Genomic DNA, 12,015 nt, shown 5'->3' with positions numbered 1-12,015 from the left:
CTCTTAGATTCTAGTCCGGTGATGGTGTGGATTCTGGTCCTGCTAGCATTAGAGTTTCCATGGATGACGGACTCCGGGAGTTGTTAATTTCCGTTGTGATGCCTATATGTTTTATATAACATGTATTAAAAGCAGAGTAAATAACAGCATTAGGCTGTCATGCATGTGTCTCACCAACAGTGTTCAGAGTCAGTAGCAACCGAGCACAGCAGTGCTGGTCTGTGTGTAATAAGAAGCACTTCCGGAACTCTGGGATGAGTGACTGTTCCAATGTTTTTCCTCTGTTAGATCCTGCTGTTTCCTAGCCAACCCCCACAGCCCGTGGGCCGCTTCTCTGTTTCACCAAGCGGGGAGCTGACCATCACGGAAGTGCAGACTGGAGATTCCGGCTACTACATGTGCCAGGCCATCAGCGTCGCCGGCAGCATCCTGGCCAAAGCCCTCCTGGAGGTGGAAGATGGTGAGTGCCTATGTGCTCAGCTTGGCTGGGAGGACGGAGTGCATTCCTTCTGAGGGTTTCACCATATTTGATTACCAAAGCTCTTTGACTGACAGAGAAATATGCAGTTCAGGTTTCATTGGGGCGGAGGAATGTCAGCTGTGAAACTGAGCTGGGATTTCGTAACCTGCGGGCACTCAATGACGTGTCCTCAAAGCTGGTTTATGGGCTGGGAAAAGCGAGATCTCACTTAATCAAAGGCGTCAATGTCACCTGGGGAGACAAAAACAGTCGGCACTTCATGTCTGTCCCTTTTCAAAAGGAAATATAGATCGATGGGTTCTGCTAATATTCATTTATTTATTTGTTTGTCATGTATAAAGCGCGCTTAGCCCCGGGGCATCAAGGCGCTAGTACTTAAGATGAATATTCTATTCTTAAACAATTGTCTATGTTCAGTGTTGAAGACAATTTATTGGATTTTATGTGAGAATTCTAATATTTCTCTCTGATAATCTGGCCCGCCCGGCGAGAAGCAAAGCACATAGGCAAATTAGTGTATGTACTGGGGTTCATGTAAATGTACTATATAAGTTGTCTCTGCAGGTTTTATGAGCCCTAACAATAGGATGAAAAACGTTGTTATGTTATAGTATACTGGTATAGCCCATTTTCACCACAGATATAGCCTCTTAGCGCTATTAAGTTTGTATTTGATTTTGTAGTATATTGCCCTGAACCCTGGAAAATCAAGCACTAACAGCTGCCCGATCACTAGAAAGTGGATTGGAAGAGGCGGCGGTTTAATGCCTTTCTGTAAGCCAGAGGGGTTTCCAGTATGTTTTAATCTCTAGAGATAGGGCAATCCAGTGCAAATCTGCTATAATGGAGATGGTCCTGCCTCCAATTCTTTTTTGTTGACCGTCGGAACAACCAATGTGCGCATGTCCATTGTTGATTGTTTTTGCCCATATGGCACACATGTATCCCTCAAGAATGCAGGTCCTTTTGGGCCTTGCAGATAGATTTGAACTTCAGTTGGACATCCAGCGGCACCCATTGGAGCGATTGTGGGGCAGGCAGCGCAATGTTCTCCTATGACCCTAAGCGAAGCAACAATCTTCCAGCTACATGCTGAACTCGGCGTAGACATTGCAATGTGTGTCTTATGTGTCTCATGTAAAAACTGTCAACATAGTCCAAGTGTGAGACCTTGGGCCTCATTACACGGACGGCGGAGAACCATGGCGCTGTTAGCGCCATGGTTCATGCCGGTAAAATACCGGCACCGCCTTGGCGGAAAGGGGAATTACCGCCCCATTCCAAGGTTGGTGGGGCGGTAATTCCCCCTTCCACCATTGCCCTTCCCCATTCCCATTTTTGCCCCATAGGGCTCAATGGGAATGGGGAAGGCGCTAATTACGGTACCGCAAATTGCGGTACTGTAATTAGCTCCCTGGGTCCCTTTGCGGGTTGGTTTTTAACGCCTGCAAAAAGCAGGCGTTAAATCTCCCAACCCGCAAAGGGACCTCGTAGTAAGGTGGTAAGGATTTACCGGTATTTTACCGGTACCGGTAAATCCTTACCGCCATCCGTGTAATGAGGCCCCATGACTGATGAGACAGCTCAATATGGATTATGCAATGGACAGGTATGGAAACATAGGTTTTAAAGAAACTCGTTTACTGTTGCTGGCACCCATGGAATCGCTGAAATTTCACTATGTGAATGCCGAGATATTTGACAAATGTTCCTCGGAGAGGACATGGCCCTTATTGTTTAGTCCTGATCTGTACAGGCCAAGTTCCGCAGGGACCTCCCATCAGCATAGTTTCTGACCTTGCCAGGCTCATCTTCAGTTCATTTGCTCCTATCCAGTAAAAAAAGATGGCCGCCAGTCAATCTGTATAGTTACCTTCCTCAATGCTTGCGCTAGCCAGGAGTTTGATGAAGAGCCGGGCGCCGTCTGCACAGTTGCAGACAAATACTTTGAATGATCGCATTAGAAAAATCACGAGTGTGAAAATAAATTAAAATTAAATAAAATACATTTTTGAAAAATCGGTCACAGGGCTGAAGCCTTCAGTAGACCACAGACCAAAGGTGAGTCTTGAGACTGAAGTAGGGCCCCTGATACTTGCACAAGACACATTGGATAGGAATTCCTCTTCACAGTTAAGTGTTATGCCTTGGACCCCTATACCGTGTAGCTAAGAGAGCCGTGTTGAATGATCAGCAGTGCTGATATTGAGTGATATTAACGGCTCGTCCACTGCTCTAGCACCATTGGAAGCAGTATCCGGTCTGAAATCTTTCAACATGACTGTAATGCATACATATAAATACACTTTGCACAGTGCCATGAATCAGGGTGTTTGTTGGCAGTGCAAGGTCACTTTGAACCATGCAAAAAATTCCATGAATCGGGCCTTTTAAAAGTCTCTGCAGTGCAGACCCAAGCTGGGGATAGTAACAGCTTCTATTACAGCACTTAAATGCAGCAAGCATCCAGAATTAAGCACAGTATAAAAACCTGATGTTACTAAAGCTTCCCTTATCTCGCACCCACTCACTGGAATGCCCTACCTCCCACTATCCGAGGTGAGGCCTCCCTCACCACCTTCCACAAAGCTATGAAAACCATCTTCTTCACATAAGGCCCTTCACATCAGCGGGAATACTTATCATATGACCCTCTGCATAAGTTGTAATATAACGACCAAGTGCAACATCTGTAACAACAGTATGATGGTCTGTGGTATTCATAATGTGTCAACGACCGCTACCATGCCTGTACCTGTGCAACTAAGTTCTTGCAAGTAACAGCGCCTCAATGCCCCTGGGCTGCTTGCCCGCTATATAAATATAAATAAATTAATTAATAATCACTCTGGGCACCTTGGCATATCGGCCTGCTACATACATATTGCAAACATACAATTTCTTCCATAACTTCAATGGCTTCTTTTTTGAATGGTCGATATACACCGAAGCTTTTACACTCAATAACACACATTGGTAGCAATTCTGGAATTCTCTGGGCCCTTCTGTGAACATTGGCCCAAAACTCTGAACAGTTTTTTTTGCGTGTACCTTCTCTGTACATTTTGTGTGCTTAAAACTGAGGACTCAATCATATTTTGCTGTTTTATGGGGTCCTTTCTTCTTTCATGTATGTAATAAACTAATTGTTATGGACCCGTGCATTTAAAATCCCTTATTTACAAAGCAATAGGTTTGAACACATTTGAAATAGAAAACAGATGTCAATTACATAATTGATAAATAAATGCTGATTGCAAATAAACTGTGCCTGATTCACAGAGCGTTTTCCAATGGGATTGTGCGATTATAAACCGCTTATGTGAATCAGGCCCTTTATTTCTTCCATACATTCAATTGTTTTCATCCTTGAATCGTTGACATACATCAATGGTTTTCATTCAATAGAACACTCGGCAGCATTTCATTGGTCCTCTGGGTTCTTTCCTGCAGTTTTCCAAATCTCGGATTCTCTCTGTATTTTCTAGGATAACTCCAATTCCTAAGAAGATGATTTGTCTCTCAGGTCCCAGCATTCTTCCTCCCTTCCCTCACTTTCCTGTTTCTCCCCCTGCTGACATCTCTTGTACTTCTGAAGCATCAATCCTTTTGCTAGTACCATTTCTACATGATTAATTATTTTAATACTATCTATTCTCTGTTCTAAACATCTTTGAACATGTTGCTTTATAACATGGGGATTTTAAATGTCTATTGACATAGCAATTACTGTATTACAAGCATGAAAGAAAAGAACAAATATTCAATTAAAAATATGATTTGAGTCCTCAGTCTTAATCTCAACGGAAAGCTTAAAAGTCAAGTTCAAGCACAAAAAAAAAGAAAAATGTGCTAAAAATTAATGAAGGCGTTCAAATTTGAGAAAGGCATAAGTGTAATTGGAAAAGTTGTCTGAAAAACTCCTTATATTAAGTACATAACAGAGAAGGCCATTTGTTCTATCAACTCTGATTTGTGTACATTGTGATTAATGTTGATTCAACGCAGCACGCTGTTCGCAGCAGCTGTCTGCATCTTCACAGCCATTTTGCGCAATTGCAGCAATCATTAAAGCTGAGCTGTGGCGGATAAGCATCACTTGCTTAAAGTTATAGAAGCATAGATTTTGCACAAACCTTTCTTATTAAAAGTGCCAGGAGAAAATAACAATGCATAATGTCTAAACCGCATGCATGGCACGCAGCACCTGGAACCACCACTATACCCTTGAACTATCACTAATCAGAACCCATTCTCCCCAATGACCCCTAGGATGCTCCTAAAATCCTGCGCCTTTTTGATGAATGAAACCCCACCAGAAACATTAATTCCCATCCTTTCAGAAGATATCCATCCTTACACAGCCTGGAGGAGATGCACGGCATAGCCATTAGCTTCTCGACATGCACCATATATTGGGAAAGTGTTCGGTGGGGAAACCTTTATAGAAATATTGAAGAGGGTGGGGGCAAGTGTGGGAGAATCGATGACTGTGTGTCTTAAAACATTATCTCACAGCTTTGTTACCAAAGTTGATATTTTAGATAAAGACACAGAGGGTTCCATTCCATACATGTCTCTGTGAATCAATCTGACTTACTCCCGAGTTGAATCTGGAGAGGGTTTTTGATTCCCAAATAAGTTACTATGAGTAATTCCGACTTACTTGTGTCATACATACCAGTGATACAACATGTTGCATTAACTAAGCTGCTGGTCCAGATCATGACACATTTTGTCTATTCAAGTGTTCGAAACAATATTAATATTGGATAACTACAAGTAGTAACTCAGGAGTATGCCAGAATCACTCATACTGCTTTTTTGTCAAATAGCCATCTCCATGTTTAAGTATCCATCGGAAATAGATAACTTAGATAGTTGCAATTAACTTCAAAGTGACATCATTTCACCTTTCAGTTGACCTCAGAGGATCCTTTACGGATTTAAAGCCATTTCATCTCTGGACTAAGCCTGGACAGATCAACACGTTTGGATGCATTACAAGCTTGACCTTTGCAAAGTAGGATTGGAAACAGGACAATGTTTAATTAAAAATATAATCAAAAGCGTTAAACAACAGAAACTACCGAGGTTGTGCATGTTATATTAATTTAGTTTTGAGCAGTAAAGGAGACATAGTTTGTCATAATATGGAACAGTCTGATTGTTAATATGAATTGAATGTCTAGCCACTTCAAAAACAGCCCCTAAAGGAAGGAGTAACACCTACCAGTTCAAGATAGCGAATTCTACAAGTGACAGAAAGTTCACTGCCAATAGTTTAAACAACATCTGCACATTATCGGAAGGTGTGCAGTTAATATCGGTGTTTTCATAGTGTGCTTCATGCCAGAGTCCTCCCACTTCTGTTATGCTAGTATTGCTCTATCTAATGGCATTCATGTTGTGTACCATAAGAGGATAATAGCCCAGGAGATCCTGCCACTAGATTCCAATTGCAAAGAGTGTGCTGGCCCATGCCAGTATGAGGACTTGTGAGTTTTCCAATTACTTTCACACACCAAAAATAATAATAATAATAAGCTATAATTAGATATATGTGGTTTGTATAACCCTTTAAAAAGGTAACATGACATTGCACAGTGATGAGGGACAACACTACATATATCAACTTATATACCAATGACGTGGCTACCCTGAATACGTGCCCTAGGCCTTTACCTTATCAAAGAGAGTAGATCCAAAATGCTGCCCTTTGACTGAACCCCCCACCCCCCGACCTCCATCAGGGTATCCAAGCACCCCCTAACTGCTAGCATACCTAAAGATCACACACTGGTACAACAGATTTGACATTTCTGACAGGCAAACGTTCTTAGAAAATGTGCGTGCTATTGACGAAAGCCCTGGCACTACCCACTCCACCCGGAATTCATCCAAAGAAAGAACGACAGGGACCCATCAGGGCCATGATTGAGACAATTGCTGCCTGGTCTGTGAATTCCAGAAAAAAAAACACTGGGATTTGAATCAGCATCTCTGGAACCATCAAATTGCACCAGGAACACAGTCATGGATACCAATTATGTTGTCACTAGAACCATTCATGATCACATAGGCCATCCCTCCCCAAAAAAACATCTTCAGAGTGACCACGCCTGGGTCTGGTTTCCAACTATAAAACTCTGATGCATGTTTAACATATGTGTAAAAAGGCAAACCTGAGGCTGATCTCATAATTTCAAGATGCTCTGCTTCAGGTGGGGGAGCTGCATTCAGCTGTCAGTGTATACTGGGCTCACTGCTTAAATGACAATGTGTCTCTCTAGCAAAAACATGTCCAGAGTCCTTTGCTATTTCTGTCAAACAATTCGATTTAGGAGTCCGCATTGTGTTGGTACACCAGGGACACCAAAATAATGTAAAAAAGAGGCCATGTTTTTGTCTGGGCAGCCCAGTTAAAAGAAGTCAAGCAGTGACACCAAATACTTTATTTCAGAGCACCCTGAGCGAAAAGGCTGGCATCTGATTGAATTATCAGGTCCGGAGTCCTGGCCAAAATGTCCTTGTCATTTCTCGTTGATCAGAGCTTCTGCGGAGAATTCCCCTAAGTCCTTATAAAAAAAAAACAGTTTATTTTACAGATGTGAAGCAGGTAATACAATACTAAATGCGCTTTTCAAATGCTTTATTTCGACACAAAGTGTCATTAAAGAAGACATACGCTCAATAAAAAGCTAATACAAATGTTCAATAAATATAACAATGCATTTAAAAACGAAGGTTATATGAAGAAACATACAATTCATGACCAGGCTAACACATACCTCCACAATACATGCGTGACCCTGAAATCAGTAAAAAAAGAAAATACGACTAAGACCCAATTTCCTAGTCATTTATACATTATTTCTAATGAAGGTTTTTTATTATTCTTTGAAAGGCTTGTCTCATGCATGTGAGTACATCCCATTCGTTGCAGGGAGTATTCACCATTAGTAAATAACATAGGGTCGGTCGGCATTGAAGGCTTAACTCATTAAGCATGGATGCAAGATTAGTTCTTCTAATCGTCTGATATATATGACCAAAGAAGAACAAATGAAGTAGGTCTTCTTGTAGTGCCCCACATAAAAGATACTGGGATTCCCTTGATCGAACCATGCCGCGGTTACAGCCCCTTGCTCTAGGAACCAAGCAGTGTTCATCAATAAAATGACTCCACAGCAGATATCCCTGAAACTTATTTTGATAAATTAGTGCATGATAACAATTGGATTGCAGTTGTAATTCTGTGCACTCTCTTGGGACTTCTGTGACAACCATAACTTGCTTTTTAATGGTACACATACTAGGTTTGGTCATTGGGGTTCGATTATTCAAATGATCCAATGCATCAATCTTTATGATATAATTCTTAACATGGAGGAGCAAAGGTATCTCCATCACATTGGAGTGTGTTAAACATACGCTAAGGAGGAACTGCTCAATTCAGCTTGTGAGTTGTTCCAGAGGCGAAGCCAATAAAAGATCTGCTCTAGACGAAGATTATCTTGCAAAAAGGAGAGGTTCGCCTCTGCATGAACAGTGACATTTGGAGAAGATTGAGGAAGGGCCAATAATGTTTTTATGTGCAGTGGATCAGACAGAATGATAATCAGAAAGGGGGACCATCGAAAAGTCATGTAGCAAGAATTTTCCAGTGATGGTGTTTTTTGGTACATTGGAAGACACTACCAGAAAATTATCAAGGCATGGGATATGTGATGGGGCATGCCTTTTTGCAATGTGGAAGGTTTGCTGGCCCAGTTAATATTTTGGGTTGGCCTTGCCAATACCAAGGGAAATGGCCTGGTACTTTCCAGCAATCTGTGAAAAGGAAGTGCAAAGAATATGCTGACAAAGATGTTGGCATTACAAGAACCATTTGGTGGCCAAACACATACATGATGTACTTTGTCAAGGGATAGATTGCCTGAGTCTACCAAGTGATGGGTGATTTGTTGCGTCCAACTGCCAGTCTCTAGCCTGTGTGTTAGCGGGCAGTATAGGACTACTGTGGGGGTAGAGGGCAAAAAAAAGTTGCACACACAAGCAGATTCGGTGGGGTGGAACCCCGAAGAAAGACTGGGAGATCAAACAGATTCATCTTTCAAAAAAGGTTAACTTGTGCCTTGTTTAAATGTCAGGATCAGGCAACTGGAAGGAGTTGGAAAATCATGTTCTGTATCTATTTCTGACATGTTTATACATGAGGGACATTGGATCCTAGGTTAAGAGGCACTGCACACAAGGGCTGGCAGAGGTGTACATATTGTGTGGCATTTTATTAATGGTCTCACGACTTGTCCTACAAGTACGTGTGTGTCATGTGTGAAGACTGGTGCAATGCACCGTTATTCCCCAATGAAACATCTGTGCATTTAGTATAGTCCTGTGTTATACTTAGCTGCATTTTTTTTATTTAACCACTGGGCTATATTTAGCTATATTCTGTGTATAGCCTCTGTTATATTTAGCAGATTTTTTGAGTATTTCCACAAAGTTTATTCAGTCGCTTTTTTAATATAATCACTGTGTATAATTTAGCTGCGCCTAGAATTCACCCACTTCTAAATGCAGCTGCATCTACGAAACCAAGAACCCAGCCAGGACACACAGGTATGTATCACACTCCGTGCCTATGGAAGATAGTCGAAGATAGTCGAAGTCACGGCCACCCACCTGCATGCATCTGCTTTCATACACTACTCTAAGACACATTGCATAACACCTCTGCCATAAGAATGGAGCTATCCCCCATAACAAAAATGTGTTCTAGCTGGACACATAATGATTCTATTGTTCTTGCATACTTTCCAGACAAACTCACAGCACCGATCCACAGGGTAGATCAACCTGGGACGCTAGCAGGGACTTGGCTACTCCTACCTACCTTCATATTGGCAAAAATGCACACACACATTCTAAACTCCTCTGATGAATTCCCCATAACTGGACTTTTGTTCCCTCAAGTGCATTCACCTACAGCGCTTTGAGACCATACTCTTGGGAATAGGCACTATACAAATGACCATTACATTAAATTACCTGAAGGGAGATTGGCCATTTTCCCCTCCATCTTTGTGTGTGTAAATTGCTCCTTTATTTATCAGAAGCCTCTGGTAGTGCAGACCAAATTGCCTTATCCAGTTCTAATTTACATATTTTGATAGATTGAATACCAATAAATGGACATACAATTTCTGGTACTTGCCAACATTTTTTTTGTTCCAAAGATACACAAATAATTCCATCATTTCCCACACTGTAGACTGATAATAAATGGTATTGGCTCCCTAAAGGAAAGGTTATCACAATATATCGACCTTCATCTACAACCCCTAGCTGCAAATCTGCCTTCATTCATCAAAGATACTAAACATGTAATACAAGAGCTAAAATCCGTCTCATGGGAAGAAAACTACAGACTGGTCACACTGGATGTAACGTCCCTCTATACTAGTATCAAACATGCAATGGGAATCCATACAACAGCACATTTCCTTAAATCACGATCAATATTGATATATATAAGATGCTGGACATTACATTAAACAGCACATTTTTTGGTTTTAATGATCAAGTTTACCAAAAGCAACAAGGAACAGCAATGGGTGAAAAATTTGGCCCGGCTATGCCAACCTCTTAATGGACCATTTTGAGACCGAGCATGTTTGGTACCACCCAGCATTCACGGAACACAAAAACATAGTGTTTTGGGGTTGGTACATAGATGAAATCCTTATCATCTGGGATGGTGACAAAACATCCTTGCTAGAGTATGTCAGATACCTCAATTCTAACCAATATAACATCAACTTAACCATGAATGGAAGTACAGATAGAATCAGTTTCCTGGACCTAGAACTCTATGTGGAGAACAATATAATCCACACAACCTTGTTCATAAAACCCACAGCTGGCAATAGCATCCTGCACGCAAACAGTAATCATCCACATCACATCATAAGGAGCATCCCCTGTGGAGAGCTCCTTAGAATCTAAAGAAACTGCACAGAAAAGCAGGAATTATTGAAACATGCTGGGAAAATGATGGAAACATTCAGACAATGATGCTACAATATAAAAAACTGTCAACAATCATTCCATGAAGCCAACATGATAGCTAGAACTGAGCTACTAGCTGATCAGAGCAAGAATCCACCAAAGAAAGCAAATGAAAAATTAAGAATAACCACCACGTTTAGTTTGGATGTACAGAACACAAGGAAAATCCTTAAAAGACATTGGCACATTCTCAAATTTGACCAAGACATGAATGAATGTTTGGACGAAGCACAGACATTCACATTTCGAAAGACTCCAACTATCAAGAATATAAATAACCCAAGCTACTTTCCTCCTAAAGAAACTACGAAAACCATTCAGTCAATGTGGGATCATAAACCGCTGCATGCCAATTACACATGTGGCGGTTGCTGGGGAAAAAACATACAACTACCAAATGGCAAAGTAAAAAAGATTCCACAGTTCATAAACTGTAATTCACAATTTGTAATCTATGGCATCAAATGCCTGTGTGATCGTCTATACATTGGAAGCACAATATGACCCCTGAAACTCAGAATCATGGAACATTTGAGGGCCATCAAGAACAAAGACTCCAAATACCTAATAGCCAACCATTTCCATATGGACCATTCAGATAACACCTATAAACGCATTTCCAATTTTGGAAGAGAGAAAGTCAATTTGCCTCCCAGAGGTGGAAATAAAGAGCAACTATTGATAAGGAGAGAAGTAAAATGGATAAATGCAATGGATACCTAGAATACCGTTTTAAATCAAGACAACACAATGTGTAACTAATTATAACAATTTGGCCTAATATAGATCAATAATGATTTCTGATCATCTAACCGGAAGCATCTAGACAAACATTCAGAGTATAAGTATTAACATACTAGACTGCCTACAGACCTAGCTCCCAGAAGAATATCCAAAAAGAAAGAAAAATAACCTGTTGATGTTTATGAATGGTCATAATATTAACACAGCCAGTTCAGCACAGCTACACTGTAACTATATTCCCAAACCAAAATGGCCTACTCATGGCACATGTGATGACATCATGGTGCACCATGACACAATGACGTAACCATGCTCTGTTTGAAATAGAGCGCCCATTTTGGAAATGCTCCACCCGAAATGCGGATTGCTCGTTTTTCAACTAATTTGGACAACTGAATCCAAATGCAAGCTCCATCTAAGGTAAGAATGTACCTCTCCATTTTAGAAACCCAAGAAAATGTATCTAAAAAAAACTATTCTGCACCCCTTACTTGATCTAGGATCCTGTGACTAAAAGTACATTCTCATGCTTACAGGATCCATTTTCCAAAGCAAGAAATGTGTGCAAAAGGCATACCTTAAGAGAAATCTATTCCTTTCCCAATAAGGAACCTACAAATGGGTAACTCATTTTCACTTGTACTAAGCTATCCCATGCCCTATATATTGAGAATATCAAGATATACTTTATTGTTTTAACTACAACCACATTAGCA

At 40.9% G+C, this 12,015-nt stretch overlaps 1 protein-coding gene across 2 annotated transcripts in view; it reads left to right on the top strand.

The window, feature by feature from the left end:
- ROBO3 (roundabout guidance receptor 3) overlaps window positions 1-12,015 on the top strand; it is a 468,117-nt gene that overhangs the window by 287,594 nt on the left and 168,508 nt on the right. For both annotated transcript variants that reach the window (XM_069614542.1, XM_069614541.1), the window contains exon 8: window positions 289-460. In XM_069614542.1, the coding sequence (XP_069470643.1) occupies window positions 289-460 (172 nt within the window). The remainder of the gene's footprint in view (window positions 1-288; window positions 461-12,015) is intronic.

This window comes from Ambystoma mexicanum, chromosome 9, assembly GCF_040938575.1.
Source record: "Ambystoma mexicanum isolate Mex_15411 chromosome 9, UKY_AmexF1_1, whole genome shotgun sequence".
NCBI lineage: Eukaryota > Metazoa > Chordata > Amphibia > Caudata > Ambystomatidae > Ambystoma > Ambystoma mexicanum.
This window is presented reverse-complemented; position numbering and strand designations above follow the sequence as displayed.